Source organism: Rhodnius prolixus, unplaced genomic scaffold (assembly GCF_049639745.1).
Source record: "Rhodnius prolixus isolate KJV_2025 unplaced genomic scaffold, Rpr scaffold_2, whole genome shotgun sequence".
Classification (NCBI taxonomy): Eukaryota; Metazoa; Arthropoda; class Insecta; order Hemiptera; family Reduviidae; genus Rhodnius; species Rhodnius prolixus.
In genome coordinates this window covers 52,307,393-52,326,999 of record NW_027411592.1, presented here as the reverse complement: position 1 = coordinate 52,326,999, position 19,607 = coordinate 52,307,393, and the positions used below count along the sequence as shown (strand labels likewise).

Here is a 19,607-nt window from a genome sequence, read left to right as displayed (position 1 = left end):
CTGGAATTCGCATAATTTCTGTTTCTAATATTGTATTTCTATGCCAAGCGGATATTATACACTCTAGGTCGGCCAGAATTGGATGCTGAGATTCAGAAAAAGGGAAAAAATTCATAATCTTCATTAGTTTTACTGGGATTTCCTTGTTTCTAATATTGTACTTTAATGCCAAGCGTATATTATACACTCTAGGTCGGCTAGAATTGGATGCTGAGATTCAGAAAAAGGGAAAAATTCATAATCTTCATTAGTTTTACTGGAATTCGCATAATTTCTGTTTCTAATATTGTATTTCTATGCCAAGCGGATATTATACACTCTAGGTCGGCCAGAATTGGATGCTGAGATTCAGAAAAAGGGAAAAAATTCATAATCTTCATTAGTTTTACTGGGATTTCCTTGTTTCTAATATTGTACTTTAATGCCAAGCGTATATTATACACTCTAGGTCGGCTAGAATTGGATGCTGAGATTCAGAAAAAGGGAAAAATTCATAATATTCATTAGTTTTACTGGAATTCGCATAATTTCTGTTTCTAATATTGTATTTCTATGCCAAGCGTATATTATACACTCTAGGTCGGCCAGAATTGGATGGTGAGATTCAGAAAAAGGGAAAAATTCATAATCTTCATTAGTTTTACTGGAATCCGCATAATTTCTGTTTCTAATATTGTATTTCTATGCCAAGCGTATATTATACACTCTAGGTCGGCTAGAATTGGATGCTGAGATTCAGAAAAAGGGAAAAAATTCATAATCTTCATTAGTTTTACTGGGATTTCCTTGTTTCTAATATTGTACTTCAATGCCAAGCGTATATTATACACTCTAGGTCGGCTAGAATTGGATGCTGAGATTCAGAAAAAGGGAAAAATTCATAATCTTCATTAGTTTTACTGGAATTTGCATAATTTCTGTTTCTAATATCGTATTTCTATGCCAAGCTTATGTTACACACATTAGATCGGCTGGTTTTTTTTGTCGTGATTCAGAAAAAACGGGAAAATCCATATCTAAATCAAATTTACACTCTAGGTCGGCTAGAATTGGATCCAGTAATTCAGAAAAAAGAAGAAATTCAAAATCGTCATTGGTTTTGCTGGAATTTGCATAATTTCTGTTTCTAATATTTTACTTTAATGCCAAACGTATGTTATACACATTAGGTCAGCTGGTTTTGTTTGTAGTGATTCAGAAAAAAGGGGAAAATCCATATCTAAATCAAATTCGTGCTTTGTTTGCAATCATATTGACCGTCTGCTCTCCTTCATCTCCAATAGAGTTGTAGGAGAAATATAAATCGCACGTGGCTAAAGATATTTTCTGTCGAATAAGCAAGGAAAATTACTTAATAGCATGGATTTCGCAGCTGAAATTTACAACGAAGTGTTGATAATGAGTGAGAATTTGTGCTTGAAAATCACGTACAAATTTCTCTACCAATCGGGAATGCCATCGCCGAATCTCTCTGCTGCTGCTGCTTTCAATCAAATATTCCTGAGCTAACGCTTGAGCAAAAAGGCATTTACGATCTAATAATGCAAGCTGTCAACAACAAGGTTGGAGAAATCTTCTTAGATGCACCAGGATAACTGGTAAAACGTTCCTAATTAGATTGATTCTGGCAGCAATTCCATCCCAAAATGACATAGTCTTAGCTCTTACGTCGTCCAAATATGATTAGGGTCGGACATTGAACTAAATAAATATTTTATCAAGATTTAATTATTGTGAGTTTGTGCTTAATTAAACAAAAATAAATAAACTTCACACTGTCAAACTTGAAGATCATAGTACTGAGCAGATAGTTTGGAATACATTTATATCGGTTGATAGTTAGTTGTCTCGGGAATAAAATATTATTGCAACTGGATAACTATAACCAGAACAATTTTAAAATAATAAAAACTTCTGCTAGTTTAAGTTCCATGAATTTGAATAGTACTACTCAACTGTAAAGAAACTCCATTAGTGTTAGAGTAAATAATTTTTTAGATTAATGGTAAAAATACTACTAAGGAATGTTTTGATACAAAAACATATGTATTTCAGTTTCATTTAAGCGTTCTTTAATTTCATTTCTATAATAATAAAAAAAATATATTAATATGAATTACTTAGAATTACAGCTTCATCGCAGTTGTGACATAACTTTATAAAGATTTTTAAAATAACTTTACATTCAAGCTAGTAAGTTTTTATCAGTATTTAATAGACTTCTTCCTTCGTACAATAGGAAAAGTTTTAATGTGACTACATTCATAGTCTAAATGAGCAATGAATTAGATAGAAAACTAAAGGCGTTCTGCAAACTAGAATTCTTTCAGTGTTTTAACACTTAATACTAATCTTAGCCTTAGACAACTTGCATTAAACTAATATAGGGATCAAAGATAGATGGATTCTAAGCCTTATATGGATTAATTGTTTTGTAGACATAAAACTAAAAAATTATCCACTTTCAAGATAACGTTATGGTAATAAAATGGGCCAATGCTTACATTTTAATTATGATCAATGCAGTACTCACTGAAACCACCTCACACTGGACTCATTATGAACAAGTATTTAAATGAATTCATTACTTTGAAAATAGCACACTTCGTTATTTTAAACAGTTAAAATTTTTAGACTTACACTGGTGGATGCAAGTCAGGTGGAAATTCCAAATCGTCTTGCTTAAATTTAGGTGAACACGCATATAAGGGACAGTTTTTGAACGAGCCGCCTAAAGGGATTAAATTTTATTTGGACGATTTAGAACAATTTTATGAAGATTATCAGCTGGATAGGAACAAAAGATCTTCCAAGAAAAAGGTATTTTTTGTAAAAGGTATAAATTAATTAAAGCGGTATTGGGGACCACTTTTCAGAGAATTTATCGTCTTTGGGTGACACCATTATATAAACTCTAAACCCACAGCATTATATAAGGCTAGAAGCTTTTTATGATCCTTTATTGTCTTGTGTTATGTGACAAAAGTAGAACCCCAAAAAATACGCATTTACTAATATGCAGTATTTTATTTATAGGAAAGCAAAAATAAAGACAAGGGATCTTCTGATACCTTAGAAGACGAGGTGGAAGGAAAGTATTATGACATTGACGATGAAGAGGATAAAATTGAAGAACCAATTAGAAAGAAGACAAAAGGAAGAAAAAAAGCACAGAAGAAAAAAGGGGAAGAAAATGAATATGAAGACGAGAAAAATGAAGAAGATGACACGAATTATGAGGAAAATGAGGACGTTGAAACTGATCTAGAAAATAAAAAACAACTCCCCAGTAAAAATAAAATACAATAAAATAATTTTTCGTGTTTCATTTTTATACAAGAGAAATGTTGGGAAGTAATGGACGGGAGCCACGGTAGTTGAGACGTTAGAGGCAAAGATCATATATATATTAAAGTACTGGATTCATTCCTGGTTTGGACTTCATCCCATAAATTTCCTGCAAAGAGGTACAATTGCTCTTCTTCTAAATAGCAAGTGCAGTAAGTGATGTTTCGTGTACTCTCACTCCGAGCAAACACCTTAAAGCCAACTTAGACATTGCAAATAAATTTATTAGGAAATGCTTGAGTTCCTACTCTAGAAGTCATAATCTACGCAACTCTTTTCCAAAAGCAAATCTCATTTGGTAAAAATATAGAAATACTTAATTTGATTATGAATTCCATTTTGTACTTTGGTTGATCAAATTCGATTGTGTCGATTAAGAGCAATAAAGCAATTCGGGTCCAAGTTGTGGTTACAGCGACTGCAACATTGCTCAATTTCAGCGCTGGCTAAGGCAAAATGCTAATCCAAACAAAGGTAATAAAAAAAATAAACCAATATTTATTATGTACATTTTTTACAGATAATACATTCAAGATAAAACTTTCCCAAATATAAAAGTTAAATAGTCCCGACTGATGTGTTCCATCGTATTTTGTACATAATTTAATCAGTTCATATTCTATTTATAATAATAACAAAAAAGAAAAAAATGTTTTTTTTTTTTTTTTAAATCAATTACCAGCACACAGATAATAAGTTTCAGGAAATAATTTCAGGACAATGATGATTGTTAATGGATGTGATTATTTTGTCCAGAGATCCGTTCATTCGTAAACAAAATGCAATAATTTAATAGTCGAACATAAACGCATACATTTTTAATGCATTTTAAAAAGTTTAATTAGAAATTAAGAGACATAAGAAACAATCATTTTAATTTTATTAAGTATTTTACAATTTTTACAAAATTAACATCCTAGGTTTTGCCAGAATTTGACAAACTTAGTGGGCTGTTATTCAATTTAGGGCTGTCTTTAGCTCTAGCACTGCATGGAGATCTGAAGTCGTTAAAGACATCAGGACTTCTTGAAAAAAGCGGAAGAGGTGACAGTGGAGGTGGTCGCCCATAATTACTAAGTTTTCTAATTTTCTTCTGGACTGGGGTAACGTCCGCCTCATTCACAGAATTGGTTATATGTTCCATTTGTACACCAGAAGAACTATTTCCAATACTCGAGTATTCACGTTTTTTTAGCAAGGTCAACAACTGCAATTTGCTTTCTTTTATAAGGTCGGTTGATTTCTAGAACATACAGGTTTTTTTTGTTAGAATTTGTTCCTAATATTACCTAATTTAATATTTGATTTGGTTAAAATGGTTTATGGAATACCTCGCACAAAATAAGTGAGTTTATTTTGGAAAATTCTTGCTTTAAGTGAGAGAACTTTGGGTGTTGTGTAAAAACTGACAGTTCTGTGGCAAATACATTCGGAATCCTCCAAGCACCAGAACCTGAACGCCACTGCAAGTTGTAACAGCAAACCAAGGAATCCTCAGTCAAGATATCCTCACATCCAAACACCTTCAACAGATCAATTAAAAGCTAGGTAATTAAACAAGATTTTTAATAATATAACTTCTTTTCTCGAAGCATTTGGGGAATGCTAGGAAAATTAGAAAGAGGTTAGCAATTTTTCGATTAGGATCAAGACTTTATGTAAGGTGTTAGAGCTTCAAAATTAGTGCGAGATTGTAGGAGAAGTCTTAGATGCTATGCCTCGAAGAGTAGTGTGAAGCTTTTCAGCGAGACCGGATCTGCCGGGGTAGTTCCCTTCCCCGACGAGAGGGCTAGGGTTAAATCTTCAATATCGTTTGGCAGTCCGGAACAAGCTGATAACTACATGAAACAATTCAGAAAAGCGTTAGATAGGCCGGTGTGCCCATGATGGAGAAGCATACTCTCAAGAGAGCATGTGGGAGAATTGGGAATCTCGAGATAACTTCGATTTTGTAGACAGACAGGAAGGTTTCTTGTGAGTGAGAGTCCATAGGTGCTTGGATGGAAGTTAAAAACCGCATCTGCTCAGGGTCCACACCGCTAATAACCGCTTAAATCCTGTAACAGCAATAATCAGTGCTAAAGACCCAGCGCTAATTTGTACAACACTCAGGGAAGGGATTAGCTCAGGTTAGAGCAATGGATTCCCACTCGGAGATCTGAGATTCTAAACTAGTTTCCTGCCTTTTTTTTTTCTCCCCCACAGGATGTCTTAGAGCTCTTGGCCCTTGATGGACGGTTATCTAAAACAAGAGAACACCGTCCAGTGGCCGGCAATGCACTGATAAAGGCTGTGGGCTTCAATGACCTCAGACTTGACGCGTTTTAAAATTCAAAAAATTATTTATACATACCTTGAGTGCTGTCCAAAAAGATATAGCAATATATTCTCCTTCTAAATTGGTGAGATATACTACGGTAAGTCCTTTCGGGTGATCTGGATGCTTAATGTACACTACAAGTCCTACAATATCTACTTCATTCGATAAAAGTCCTGTAGGTCTGGATACGCCAACTGGTTTCAGCTCGGCCAAGCGAGTTATTTTTCGAAGAAATTTATCGCTAGCAAAAGTACAAACTTCTTGATATCTCGTCTGACGAGAGTTCGTCAACTGCAGTACTCGGTCCCTTAAACAAGTTTCATGATATATTTTACAGGAAATGAAAAATAAAAACTTGGAATCACTTGCTTGATAAATAAATTGCTAATATTTACCTAGTACCAGATGCACATAGATTTGTAAAAGAAATAATTTTATTTTCTCGAAGAATATTGCAAATTTCTTCAGTCGGACGCCAAATTGTTAACATAGCTTGCATTTCTTTTTCATAATCAAGTATTCGAACCTTAATAAAAAATACTATTAAAGAATTATTGCAAAAAGCGTAAATTGCATAATTAAAAGACTTTAAGAACCTTCAGTAACTTTACGACATGACGTTCAGGTAATATATCCCTCATTTTAATTTTTATTTGGTCTTGAACTTCTTGCCTTATTTTTGATAACATTTGATCGCGATAGTCAGCCGCTAATTTCAATTGTTCATTACTCAATAATCCCTAAAAAAAACAATTCAAAATATATTGTAACTGCAAACGACTTTCTCTCACCGCAGTGTATGAAATTAAATATTCTTGAAGGCTTTAAACAAAAATATAATTGCTTCACTGTTATACATGCTCACTAAAATAAGGATCCTAAGAAACTAATACAAGTAAAAATTCCCGGAAAATCCCCTTGAAGCACCAATTCGAAATAGAAAGTTGGAATTTTCATTTTTGTATTTATGCTACCTCCAAACATGTGCCAACCAAATAGTAAAAGTTTTTAATCGGCTCTAAAGAGAGACTTTTATTTCTGGATAAGCAGCAACAGAAGTAACGATTAGAATTACTGATCTATTTTATTTGTCGGGGAAAAACTCATTAGGGAAAACTATTAAATATTAACACAACTAGCACCAAAGTAATGTTTCTATTACTAAATGCACAAGCTGTTGTTCTTGCATTTTTTTTTTTAATTCCATATTAGAGAATTCAAGACAAAAATATCTGGCAACCAAGAAAGAGTTCTAACCTGAGTAGCAGAGTCACAGCTTTGTTCAATTATATTGCACAAAATGTCAGGTTGAGAAAGACTCTTTATGTCTTTAGAAGTATACTGTCCAACATCTACAGGTTTTTTGTATTTTTGTTCCACCTAAGGATATAAAAGAAAAATATTCCAGGTCTTATTTTCATAAAAAAAAATGTAAGCAAATGTTATATAAAACTTTGTCTACCTCACTCCAAACTTGTTCATACAATTCTTCAGCTTTTTCGATGTATATTTTTTCATTTCTAGCCTCTTCAGCAGATTCAGTTCGTTCGTTTCTAAAAACTAAAAAGTGATAAAACGGTTTAATTTTAATTAGTATCAACGTTTTCTTTAATCTGCATGTTAGCATAAATAAATATAAAAGTATACAATTTCTTGTATGCAAATTATTTATATTAGTTTCAATTAAATACGTCAAATATCTACTATACGTAATAAAACAATTAAAATGAATAAACGATTATAAGCCTTATTATTGTATTATTAAAAATTTACAACACAATATGTCTCTTCCCTAGAAAAGGGAGCGTGCTAGCCTCGAAGTACATTTCAGACTAATACTTCTTAATTAGTCTAAGTCCTACTCTAATATCTATTATAATTATATATCAGTTAGATTATATTTTCTTTTATACCTGTTTTTCCTTCTGAATCCTTAGACATATGAAGTATTGGATAAACTCGGGCAACTAGGGCACTTATTTTTCCAACAATTCCTCCTTGTGGTAATATAGAGCTCAGCTTTAAAGAAGAAAAACATCGAACATTGACAAAACCCATTTTGGCATCCCACCTTGCTCGTCGACATGAATTTGTGGAAATCTTCAAACGACATTGAGCCTAAAGAATAATAGCAAGTTGTTAAAATGGGACCTGCTCTCTTTATTACGCATTAGAATTATAAGAGAAATAGTTACTTTCAGTGGATCACACGCTTGATCTGGAGTTAAAGAATCCGCTCCCATTATTGCCAGCTTGCTACCCACACACACGATGTTCTTGTTTACAAGACCCACCATTTCTTGATCAACTGAGGCCCACAAACTGTACCAACCGTCAGTTAATTCGAGATCCAAAGTTGTCTCTTCAATTTCTGAAACATTCTGAAGAAAAAAAAAATATTTACAACAAAACTAGCCTCCCCTTATTGGGGAAGTGTACTCTTCTGGAAACTTTGGTATACCTGAAGATATTACCAGACTAACAACTCGAGAACAATGCGCCTAAAACGGCTAAAGCTTTAAAGTTGTTGATATGAGTAATACTTGGATATGGCACCAAAATATCTCTGAACATAACCATAACCTTGAAACAATTAAAAAGATAATAGAGGCTTTAATAGAGGAGGATGGATTCCCTTCAGCAAACGAATAAGAACGGAGCCTCAAAAGATCTTTTAGGATCTTTTAGCAACAGACAATTTATAAGAAAAATAACCTTACTGATATTGTGAGGTGTGCTATCACTTAAGATTCAAACTTTTTTAAAAGGGCTTATGACATTGTCTTTCATCAACTTAATCTTTATCTTTAAAAATCCATTCTTTTCTTTATAAGGGTACAATAGCCGTAGTTCAGCCTTAGGAAAGAAGTGGCTTGAAAAAAAGTGTATAGTAACATCTACTACATCAAGTAGAAGCAAAGAACAAATTGGTTATATCTCTTTCTCAGTCTCTCTCGCTGACTAGTAATTTGTAAATGATAAATATGTCAATTGGTTTGTATCCGCCGTAAATAAAAAACAAAAAATTTCAAAACATTCAAACTCGATTCCACTAGGGATCGAGACAGTAAGAAATTCTTCAAATTCGGTTAATGAAATGAATGAAATGAAAATGTTTTGACAATCATTCACTATAAAGAACCAAACTAGAAAAAGTAGCTTAAGTGTTATAATCTACAAATAGTAGTAGTATTAGCTGAAAACTCTTAATACTTTTTAAAATTACGGTTTTATTAGAAGGATTCTTAAAGCAACCAGCTGTGGATATCTGTCAAATCTACTGCCACCTGATAAATCTCATTGGTCCTTACTTCTCTCCTGAAGTACTTAGAAAAATTAAGAAGTTAAAGCCAGAGTTTGTTCCATCAAGTATTTGCACTTTTAAGTTACAAGGTTAAGGTACATTAAATGGAAAGTTGGGTTCGGTCGTAACATGATGCTCAAATGAACCAAGGATGCCAAGAACACTGTAGAAATGGGATGAATAGGAATCTTTAGCAGTTATTTAAAAACAAAAGCAAGAAAACAGAAAGAGGAATTACAAGAATTTTGAATCCTAATTTTCAACTTTTTTAAAAAATATCAGGGCTAATCATTTAAAACTACTAACTTTTCGAATTGCAGCCACGCAACAAATAAACAGTCTAGAAGCTGATTCATCCCCTTCGGAAATTTTTTTGAATGCAGCTCTTTGGGCCCGATCGATTTCTCGATCGTATCTATACTTTAATTGTTGTAAAACATTATCAGGATTCAGGCATCTACAAATAAAATATATTTAATGCACTGACAACTTGTAATATTAAATTAATAAGATTATTTTCTTACCTACAGAATATTTGTTTTTAGAAAAAAAGAAAATAATACCTTCCTCCAAAAATATCAGGAAAAGACTTTTCCATGCTGGCAAGTTTCCAAACAATCCACCGATAATGATTGGCAACCCAGCCATTAGGAAGCAATTTTGGATCTACTCCTGGGCTAGATAGTAAACAATTCTCTATTTCAACCAAACCTGCTTTCAAATGACAATTGAAAAGTAGATAACTTTCTTGACCAACTCGAAGGCCTGTAGTAAAGAAATCAATATCTTCCCTAAAATATTAGTAGAATTTAAACAGTAAAATTTGAATCTCAAAAAATCATATTCATAAAAATCATTAACATACTTATAATATTCTTTCGCATCAAACTGAAAGGAAGAAGAATTATTTGAGTTTACGTCAATGACTTCTTTTTTCAAACCAAATGTTAACAACTGAAAAAATACTAGAATTAAAAGAGCATAACTTCTATCAAAACTTGCTATCGAAGGAAAGGAAATAATTTTGCAGTGACCAAGCATACCTGTTCTTCGGTGTATTTACAAGGTCTAAGTCCTCGAACCTTCTGCCTTAGAGAAAGCCTACTCTTTTCTTGTTTTTGAATAAAAAGCAAACCAGGTTCAGGCTTAATAACAGCTTTAAACTTTTGATTAATTAGTTCCTTTTGTTGTTGCTGAGATTTTTTACACAATTCTTCAATTTGTGTGGTAAACAAGTCTACTTTTGGTTTCTTAAATTCCTGGATCTCATCTTCTCCATAAACTTTTCTCTTTTCTGAAATTTTTCTTCTTGAAGGGGTATAAGCAAGATTGGCCATTCGATTTGTGATTGTAGTAAAACCAGTTTTTTCGTTCTCGTTCAAAGTTATAATTGACACTTTTGGTTTTGATCGTTCAACTAACATGGATGGACTTGTTACAATACCACGTGTACGCCAGGTTCCATTAAGCTGTTCATCAACCATTAAAGCGGCTGCACTTTCTGAGACCTCATGAAATAGAGACATTCCACTCATCTGACTATTTTCACCATCTGAATTGGCATAAGGAAATTTTCTGTTTCTTACTTCTTCTGAATTTATATTCTCATTACATGACTTTGAATTTTCTTTATGAGCAACGTTTTTAGTTTCTTCTCTTTCTTCATTTTCGTAACTTGGCACAATTGCCTCATTTTCAAGATATTCAACTTTTGCATGAACGTCTGTTGAGTTTTTAAAAGAATCGAGTTTTCCCTCATTCTTATCCGTAAGAGGATTATATTCTGAATCTTTTAAATTAAAACCACATTTTTCATTTTCTATCAAGCATTTTAAATTTAGATGAATTTCATTTAAGTCCCTCTCATTTTTTTCCTCATCAATTAATAACATAATACAATTTAAACTGTCAATTCCCAAAATATCTTTTTTCTCTTCAGTTGAATGGTTTTCCACCATCTTTATCACATCTTCATCATATTTTTTATTAAGTAAAACTAAGTTATCATCAAGCCTATTATCACGGTTTTCAGTAGTTAATTCTGATGCTGGCATTTCTTGAAACAATGCTCTATTAACAGAGTTGCCAGAAACTGTGCTCATCCGATCTTCGTTCACATTACAACTATGCACTGATTGTTTTGAACTGAATTTCACATTTTGTAAGGTACTACACTTCTCCACATCGGCTGTTACCAAATCAGCAATATCCTCATCAGTTATACGAAAGTAAGACTGTTTGGATGCAGTCGCCGGCTCTACAGAACACTCCGTTTTAAATAAAACCATTTTGTTTGTTTCGAGTTTATTTCTTGTTGGGATAGCTTTCGATTTTAATACAAGTTCTTTCCCATACATACTTTCTTCATTAAATAGTGATTTCACTTTGCAAAGGCTCTCAGAGTCAAATTTTACAGATTTCCCACTGGCAGTAGAAAAGGCAGACGGTAGAGCAGGAGAACTTGATGCATCACATTCTTTGACAGCATCAGCCCTATCCAGAAATTCAACTCCATCAACAATTTGTCTTACAACTTTACCCGATTTTTCATCATCAGCAGAAGAAAAGTCAAACGAGCCAGTAACTTTGTAGAGAACATTCTGGGTTTGATTCTTTAATATTGGTGGGACAGTACCTTCGTTATCTAAGGCAATTCCTTCATCATCTTTAAATGGCAACCTAACCTTATCCAAACACTTAGAATCGACAGAGACTATTTTGCCACTACTAGTGGAATGTGTAAAATAAGTTCCGGCTAACAAATTTGAATCTTTCATTTCCTTGTACATATAATCTGTTTTAACGGTCGACCCTATTACGTTACCTTCCTCATATCCATTATTTAATGTTTCATTATTTTCGAAAGCTTTGTCAGAAATCTCTTCAACAGACTCATCAGCATTCACTAATTTACTTACGATTTGTGTTTTGCTGTACATTAATTTGTCAGAATCGCACACTGTGCTATCCCTTTCATCTTTCAACAATAGAGTGACTTTGCCTACGCTAACGGAATCAACTGCGACTAATTTTCCACTAGCTGCTGAAAATCTAAATGTTTTAGACTCCTTGAGTGGCTGCATTTTGCCGCTTTTCAAAGACTGAGTTTTATTTTGTTGGGCTTTAACGAATAAAGTGTCTTCTACATCATCTTCAAATAATACTCTAACTCCATCTAAACTTTTAGAATGAATGTTGACATTTTTTCCTCCAGCAGTAGAAAATGCAAATGGTATGCTTTCCGTACGCTGTATCTGCTTTTGCTCGCTAACATTGCTTACATCATCAACGAAAACTTCCTCAATTAATAATTTAACTGTCTCTAAGCTCTTAGAGTCCACATCAACAGATTTTCCTCCAGCAGTAGTAAAAGCAAATGGTATGCTTTTCGTACGCTGTATCTGCATTTTCTCGCTAACATTGCTTACATCATCTACGATAACTTCCTCAATTAATAATTTAGCTTTCTCTAAGCTCTTAGAGTCCACATCAACAGATTTTCCTCCAGCAGTAGTAAAAGCAAATGGTATGCTTTTCGTACGCTGTATCTGCTTTTGCTCGTTAACATTGCTTACATCATCTACGAAAACTTCCTCAATTAATAATTTAGCTTTCTCTAAGCTCTTAGAGTCCACATCAACAGATTTTCCTCCAGCAGTAGTAAAAGCAAATGGTATGTTTTTCGTACGCTGTATCTGCTTTTGCTCGCTAACATTGCTTACATCATCTACGATAACTTCCTCAATTAATAATTTAGCTTTCTCTAAGCTCTTAGAGTCCACATTAACAGATCTTCCACCTGCAGTAGTAAAAGCAAATGGTATGTTTTTCGTACGCTGTATCTGCTTTTGCTCGTTAACATTGCTTACATCATCTACGATAACTTCGTCAATTAATAATTTAGCTTTCTCTAAGCTCTTAGAGTCCACATCAACAGATTTTCCTCCAGCAGTAGTAAAAGCAAATGGTATGTTTTTCGTACGCTGTATCTGCTTTTGCTCGCTAACATTGCTTACATCATCTACGATAACTTCGTCAATTAATAATTTAGCTTTCTCTAAGCTCTTAGAGTCCACATCAACAGATCTTCCACCTGCAGTAGTAAAAGCAAATGGTATGTTTTTCGTACGCTGTATCTTCTTTTGCTCGCTAACATTGCTTACATCATCTACGATAACTTCGTCAATTAATAATTTAGCTTTCTCTAAGCTCTTAGAGTCCACATCAACAGATTTTCCTCCAGCAGTAGTAAAAGCAAATGGTATGTTTTTCGTACGCTGTATCTGCTTTTGCTCGCTAACATTGCTTACATCATCTACGATAACTTCGTCAATTAATAATTTAGCTTTCTCTAAGCTCTTAGAGTCCACATCAACAGATCTTCCACCTGCAGTAGTAAAAGCAAATGGTATGTTTTTCGTACGCTGTATCTTCTTTTGCTCGCTAACATTGCTTACATCATCTACGATAACTTCGTCAATTAATAATTTAGCTTTCTCTAAGCTCTTAGAGTCCACATCAACAGATCTTCCACCTGCAGTAGTAAAAGCAAATGGTATGTTTTTCGTACGCTGTATCTTCTTTTGCTCGCTAACATTGCTTACATCATCTACGATAACTTCGTCAATTAATAATTTAGCTTTCTCTAAGCTCTTAGAGTCCACGTCAACAGATTTTCCACCTGCAGTAGTAAAGGCAAAAGGAATGGTTTTCGAGATAGGTAGTTGCTTAGGTTTGAGAATATTCTGTTTTAAGCAATGATTATTAATGACTACAGAATCCTTATTATCTTCATTAAGCACCAATCTTGTTTTATCTAAACTATCAGAATCAATTGCAATAGATTTCTCGCGCGCAACAGAAACGATCGAATGTGGAATTTTAGAAAACTGTAGATTCTTTTGTTCGACAACATTATTCATTAAAGAACAATTTTTGTCGAAAGCATCGCCAATAATTTTGATATCTTCATTACGCGATAATTTTGTATTATCTAAGCTCTTAGAATTCAATTTTCTCTCAGCTGCAAAAGAAGGAAACTGTTCAGATTCTAGTTGCTGTTTCCAACATGAAGGACTGTGATTTTGATCTGTAGTTTTGGGGCTGGCACTTTCCACAACTTCATTAAACCTAACTTTTTCCGGATGAGCCTTAATTCCAACTGACATTCTACCATTTGGGTTAATAGAATGGGACAGAATTTCGGATCTCTTATTCTTATTCTCATGTAACTCATATTTTAAAGGATTACCTTTTTCACTAATCAAAATATCAAAAGTGTTTGATGAATCATTAAAGGTTTGATAATCACTAACAGCATCTTTAAATGGTAAACTATGATTTACACTTTGTTTCCCAACTTTTAAAGATGTTCTAGGTGTTAATGTGCAGCTATTTTTCGACTCATGTAAATGAGTGCCATGGAAATAATTTTTTGAAAATTCTTCCTTTACGTTTTCAATAAAATCGTTTAAAATTTCTGCATCATCATTAAATAGAGATGTAACTTTATCTAAACTTTTTGAGTCTACCTGAACTTTTTTTCCGCCAGCAGTACAAAAAACCGCTTTATTGCTACCTAAAACGCTTGCTTCATCTAAAGTTGAAGTAGTTGCAGATTTATTATCTAGAGGAAACTCTAAAGTTTTTAAACAATCCTCAGGTTCATTTTTATGATTAGCTGATGATTTATTTTCTCTTTCTGGACTAGAATTCAAAAAATGATCTCTTTCTTGTGGTGGCTTTAGTAAATTTAATTTCTCTTTGTTTCTATTTAAAATTTCTAGAGGCCCAGAACATTTATTCAAATCATTAGTTTTAATTGAATTCTGTTGACCTAAGTCTTTCATAGAACATGTAAAATCTTCATTAAATAGTTGCGTGTAAGTGAGTCCATAAAATTCGTTTTCCATTTTTAATGGCGATGAAGTATTCCAGGCAGGAATCTCTAAATTGTTGTCTTCTACTTTTTCTTGCTCTGACGTTAGATCAGATTTCAGAGATAGTGTTTGATGCGGGTAAATATTGTTATTCCGGATTATTTTGTCATTAATTAAAATTCCAAGTAACTGTTCAGAATTTTCTGATTGTACTGCATCCCTTACATTTTTCTGAGGCAAAAGTTTAATATCTTTTTCAAAAACATCCATTGGGTTTTTATTTGAACTAATTTTCTTATCAAGGTCTAATACTTGATGTTCTGCTATTGATCCTTTTTCCAAAATTTTTAGTATTTCTTCAGAAACATTGTTTAAACTGTTTGCACCTGAGCCCGAAACACTACTCAAATCCTTATTTTCCTGCACTTCCTCAATGCGGTAGGAATGCTGGTCTGAGGCCTTTACCTCATTTTCATCTGAATGAATTATTTTTTTGCACTTTTTAAAATTAGTAATTTCTTCTAGTGCTTCAGTATCCCTTTCATCAACTTCATTAGAGCATCCAGAATTAATTTTTTCAGTTGGTGGAATATTACTGCAACTAGGCCCATAATCAATTCTGTTCTTATTCAGGCTGTTCTGAGAACCTGGAGGCTTTTCAGATTGAAATTGCTTCAAAACATTTTTATTGAAATTATGCAGAGAACTTAACTTAACAAGTTTATTGGATAAAGTACCAAAATCAGTTTTATCTCTATTACAAGAGACTGTTCTACTATCAGCATCTTCTAAAATTTGTACAGATTTTAGCAAATCATTAACTGTGACAGCTTGATACTCTTTTTCTTTCAATGATAAATGCTCTTTAACTGAATAAAGTAACTTAGCTCCTTTATTACAATTGTTCATTTTTGTTTCGTTCGTACTTCACATGCGAAAACCAAAATTTAGTGTAAAATGATTCACAAACAATTTTAAAATCAATATCCTTATTTTTGCTGAACTAATATATCTAATTCACAAAGAACATGGTTTTGTCACATTGTTTCGAACAAAAAATCAATGGTGGTGTTATGCTAAAATTGTCCTTAAGTCTTCAATTGATTGAATCTTATTCCTTAGAAATGTAAATTGTACAAATAAATATTCATAACCAATTTTGTCCTTCCTACTACCAATTTCATCCCTCCTTGAAAAGATGTTTTTCTTATTTTTCATTTGAAATTTATTCTTCACATTATATTAGTAATTCGATTAAAGTAACATTTAGTTTTTCTATTTATGATAACTCCTGGTTGAATTCAGCCGACTTTACAAAACTTAGTAGAACCAAATCTGAAATAAATAAAATGCAAAAGACTTCTTTCAGAAAAACTAATTATTTTAAATAAAGTCAAATAGTTTTAGTTGAAATATATTATGGTTAGGATGGTTGGTTAACTAATTTAATCAAATGATGCTCTTTTATCACAATAACGCACATTAATAATAAAAAATGTAACCCTAATTGTATTCTTCATATAATTCTATTATCGTACCTTTTATGAAACACTCCTCTACTTCAAGAATATTTAAACACTAAAATTCAGATAATTATGTTTCTTGCTAATGGTTCTGGTGTCGCACTTTCGTTAAATAAAATCCAAAAACCAATTAAATAAACAAAAGGAAATTTGGCTCTAAATCAGAAACGATTTTATGGTGAGTAATATTAAACATGTAACACTCAACTATTTGAATTAACAAGTACAAACAAAAGTTACCTGGCCTTTAATTTATTTATTGTGACAGCTTTTAATAATTATATCCAAATCAGTTTCGCAAAGATAAAATAGCAAACTTCTGTTCTTATCTGAAAAATAAAAACATTACGAACACAGAACTGAACTCTGCCTGAACTTCAAAGATTGGCGCTTAATTATAACATTATTGAAACCTTTAGCGAACTACTACACTTGTAGGTTATACGTGAGACTTGAGCAACAAGGACGTGATAAAGTACTATGGGATGGGAATGGGATGTTGTCGGTTGAACCACCAACCTAAATAAAATTATACCGAAAAGCAAATATATAGAAGACTGAAATGGATAATTAAAAAAGTAGCGTTTGACTAAGTATTGTACCGTGTATGTACTTATGATGCAATAACTTAAGAAGTAAAATAGGAAAATGCAGGAATTTCATATTTACTTCTATTATGCTATTTATTTTATTGCAGTAGAAACAGTTTGAATATTTTCAAATAACTACTTTTTTCCGGGGACCTTTTCCAATTACTGATGCAGTTTTAACAAAATTCAGTTTAAGTTAAAAAGTGTATACAATGGAAGGTATCTCTTCTTATTTATTAGAAAAATTATATGATTACATTTTGGGTGTTTTAGAGAATAAAAATAATGCAGAGGATAATAATCTTGCAGCTAGCATGGTTAGTATTTCAATATAACTGTTTAAAATGTATGAATGACTAGTTAAAATTGTGGTTGAGGTAAGTTCATAAAAGCCGTCAAGACTTCATAATTTGTATATCTGGATGATTTAGTAAGAAAGTAGCATTCTACAGACATTGATCGTCACTTTTTTTTCAGAGAGGTTTGAAATTTATTTGTTATGGTGCACCGGAGGAAGAATGTTTATCATTACTCACTCCCCAAGAAAAATTGTCTAGTATTCTGAGAATTAATGATTTTAATGTTATCTTTACAATGCAACCAGATGACTGTATAAATACTGTTGAAACTTTGCTAAGTTATTCTCAATTAACGTTTGACTTATGTAAGGCGTTCAAGACTCTTATACCTACTGCATTAAAAATTAAATCCCATAAGAATTTATCAGTTATGAATAAACTATTTAGCCACAAAGGTAAGACATTTATTGATTAGTATTTTAAGAAACAATTGCTTGTATACATATGTACATATTTGGTCCTACAGTATTTTATAAATTTGATTCTGAATTATTAGCGACTATGAATGGCTAACTTTTCCATGGCTCCTTTATTTCCCTCTCAGTCATTCTAACATTGATACCTTTTTACGCCTAATATGTTATTCAATTTTTTTTTTTTTTTTTTGTAGATTTTCCGATGGTTCCAGTTGATTTAATTGAAGAAATTATAACGTTGGACTCCACCCAATTAGAATTACTTATCGTTGAACTCTATTCCAAACAATGTAATCAATCAGGAGAAATTAATCTATGGAACTCTGAAACTAGCAAACATTGGGTATATTTATGTAGTGTATCTCCAAAATTATTTTACGTTTTAATTTCAATAATGAATCTAGTGTTAGTTGCCGCGAATAACCGAAAAGCTATGTTAGATTTAATTCTAAATTTTATTGTCAATGTATCCCAAATGTGCCAACAAGGAAGCTTAGATTTTGTTAGTTTGTATCCAACAAAGTTACAGCATTTGGTTAATTTAATGTCTTTAGATGTCGAACAATTGCCTGCTGAATACGTGCTTCAGCTAACTAAACGTATTTTCGAACAGATTAACACTTTAAAGAAAGAAAATGTATTCTATGCCTTACTGCTTTTAACACATTTCGGTAAGTGGGAGTACTTTAATTCCTGATTGTAGCTTAATTACATCATTTTATCAGCTTTTATTATTGAAATTAATTATTGTGTTGGTTGGAACTGTTATTAGATTTACTCCTAAGTATTTGTAGTAATAAAAAAGGAATGAATTGCTCATTCATTGACAGGAAAAGATATTTCATTTTCAATAGAATTAACGGGTTTTAATTTATAATTTTTCATTATTCTAAAATAATGTCAAATGAACAATTATTGTATTCTATACATTTCAATCCATCTGAAAATAACCATTGTAATATATAAACAATAAAAAGTTATTGTAGATAGTTTCGTTTATGCACCAGTGGGCTTTTAATGGTTGGCATTGGCATGGACGGAAAAGCTATTAATAGCTCCACTCCACCTTACATAAGCAATAGCTTAAGATGGGTGCCAAAGGTGCTCGAAACGTCAAATTACTGGATTCATATTTGTAGCCATCATAACAAACCAATCCACAGATTATGCACTTTCTTAACCATTTGACTTCATGAAGTAAAATGTAATTGACTCCTCTTAGCCAGTCTTGTAAATATTTCTGAGGAATAAATGTAGTGTGTTTTAAATTGGAGAGCTCAAGACTTTCAAATGACAATATAAGATAAACAGGTAGTTAGAAGAGATTTCGTCTACAAAATAGAATTGCACAAACTATAGAAGATTTTTGGGAGGGTCCAGGAAGCGTCCGACGTTTCTGATCGAAATTCAATAAAGATTGCAACAGAATGCACTGTTGGAAAAAGTTAATGGTACAGTATGCTAAAATTGACGTAAAGATGTTTTAAATGAAAAATCATGACTACCTATCCTATCTACCGACATTTGAAAAATATAAACGTCAGAAGTCGAATGACTATCCATGCAAGAGTAAATGCAGCTATTCCAAGAAGCCAGAATTGCTGAGATGGGCTCGCACGTAACCAGAGAGTTTAGAGGTGAAATTACACTGAACCAGCAGAGTAAGGAGTTCGAAATCGCGATAAGCTGATGGCGAACAGTAAGATGACAGTTACCTTAATGGGTTTAGGCATTGTATTAGGAAATTACTTTATACGCTAGGTTTCTCATTACTTCACATGCAATCATCAGAATTACCCATAAAAAAGGCCTAATTTACGAATTCCTCTACCTTACCCTCCAAAAATTATGGACGTTTATTCCAGAAA

At 32.7% G+C, this 19,607-nt stretch overlaps 3 protein-coding genes across 4 annotated transcripts; 2 read left to right on the top strand and 1 right to left on the bottom strand.

Moving 5' to 3' along the window:
* Positions 1 to 2,036: 2,036 nt before the first annotated feature.
* LOC141449970 (uncharacterized) lies at positions 2,037 to 3,315 on the top strand. Its single transcript, XM_074119954.1, has 4 exons — positions 2,037 to 2,193; positions 2,439 to 2,567; positions 2,635 to 2,820; positions 3,037 to 3,315. The coding sequence occupies exons 2-4, from the start codon at positions 2,478 to 2,480 to the stop codon at positions 3,307 to 3,309; spliced, it is 549 nt and encodes a 182-aa protein (XP_073976055.1). The 5' UTR covers positions 2,037 to 2,193; positions 2,439 to 2,477; the 3' UTR covers positions 3,310 to 3,315.
* A 511-nt stretch (positions 3,316 to 3,826) lies between these two features.
* On the bottom strand, positions 3,827 to 16,768 carry LOC141449968 (uncharacterized). Its single transcript, XM_074119951.1, has 15 exons — positions 16,615 to 16,768; positions 16,390 to 16,530; positions 10,016 to 16,186; positions 9,838 to 9,926; positions 9,536 to 9,763; positions 9,279 to 9,429; positions 7,864 to 8,049; positions 7,582 to 7,786; positions 7,131 to 7,228; positions 6,926 to 7,048; positions 6,265 to 6,408; positions 6,064 to 6,194; positions 5,702 to 5,975; positions 4,680 to 4,871; positions 3,827 to 4,591 (listed from the first exon to the last, which is right to left on the bottom strand). The coding sequence occupies exons 3-15, from the start codon at positions 15,758 to 15,760 to the stop codon at positions 4,265 to 4,267; spliced, it is 7,893 nt and encodes a 2,630-aa protein (XP_073976052.1). The 5' UTR covers positions 15,761 to 16,186; positions 16,390 to 16,530; positions 16,615 to 16,768; the 3' UTR covers positions 3,827 to 4,264.
* Positions 16,769 to 16,817: 49 nt separating this feature from the next.
* Positions 16,818 to 18,742, top strand: LOC141449969 (uncharacterized). Of its 2 annotated transcripts, XM_074119953.1 has the most exons (4): positions 16,819 to 16,979; positions 17,072 to 17,281; positions 17,442 to 17,718; positions 17,934 to 18,742. In XM_074119953.1, exons 2-4 carry the CDS (start codon positions 17,177 to 17,179, stop codon positions 18,434 to 18,436), a joined length of 885 nt encoding a protein of 294 aa, XP_073976054.1. In that variant the 5' UTR covers positions 16,819 to 16,979; positions 17,072 to 17,176; the 3' UTR covers positions 18,437 to 18,742. The 2 variants fall into 2 exon arrangements, with proteins under 2 accessions (XP_073976053.1, XP_073976054.1); XM_074119952.1 differs by having other exon boundaries at positions 16,818 to 17,281.
* Positions 18,743 to 19,607: the final 865 nt, after the last annotated feature.

Excerpts from the sequence above, each read along its gene's own strand:
- LOC141449970 (XM_074119954.1), top strand. The coding sequence starts at position 2,478 with ATGGTAATAAAATGGGCCAATGCTTACATTTTAATTATGATCAATGCA. Across the intron at positions 2,568-2,634 it reads ACTGGACTCATTATGAACAA|ACTTACACTGGTGGATGCAA; the intron begins GTATTTAAATGA and ends TAAAATTTTTAG. Across the intron at positions 2,821-3,036 it reads AAAGATCTTCCAAGAAAAAG|GAAAGCAAAAATAAAGACAA; the intron begins GTATTTTTTGTA and ends TTTTATTTATAG.
- LOC141449968 (XM_074119951.1), bottom strand. The coding sequence starts at position 15,760 with ATGAACAATTGTAATAAAGGAGCTAAGTTACTTTATTCAGTTAAAGAG. Across the intron at positions 9,764-9,837 it reads GATGCGAAAGAATATTATAA|GGAAGATATTGATTTCTTTA; the intron begins GTATGTTAATGA and ends CTAATATTTTAG. Across the intron at positions 6,409-6,925 it reads GCTGTGACTCTGCTACTCAG|GGATTATTGAGTAATGAACA; the intron begins GTTAGAACTCTT and ends TGTTTTTTTTAG.
- LOC141449969 (XM_074119952.1), top strand. The coding sequence starts at position 17,177 with ATGGAAGGTATCTCTTCTTATTTATTAGAAAAATTATATGATTACATT. Across the intron at positions 17,282-17,441 it reads ATAATCTTGCAGCTAGCATG|AGAGGTTTGAAATTTATTTG; the intron begins GTTAGTATTTCA and ends CTTTTTTTTCAG. Across the intron at positions 17,719-17,933 it reads TAAACTATTTAGCCACAAAG|ATTTTCCGATGGTTCCAGTT; the intron begins GTAAGACATTTA and ends TTTTTTTTGTAG.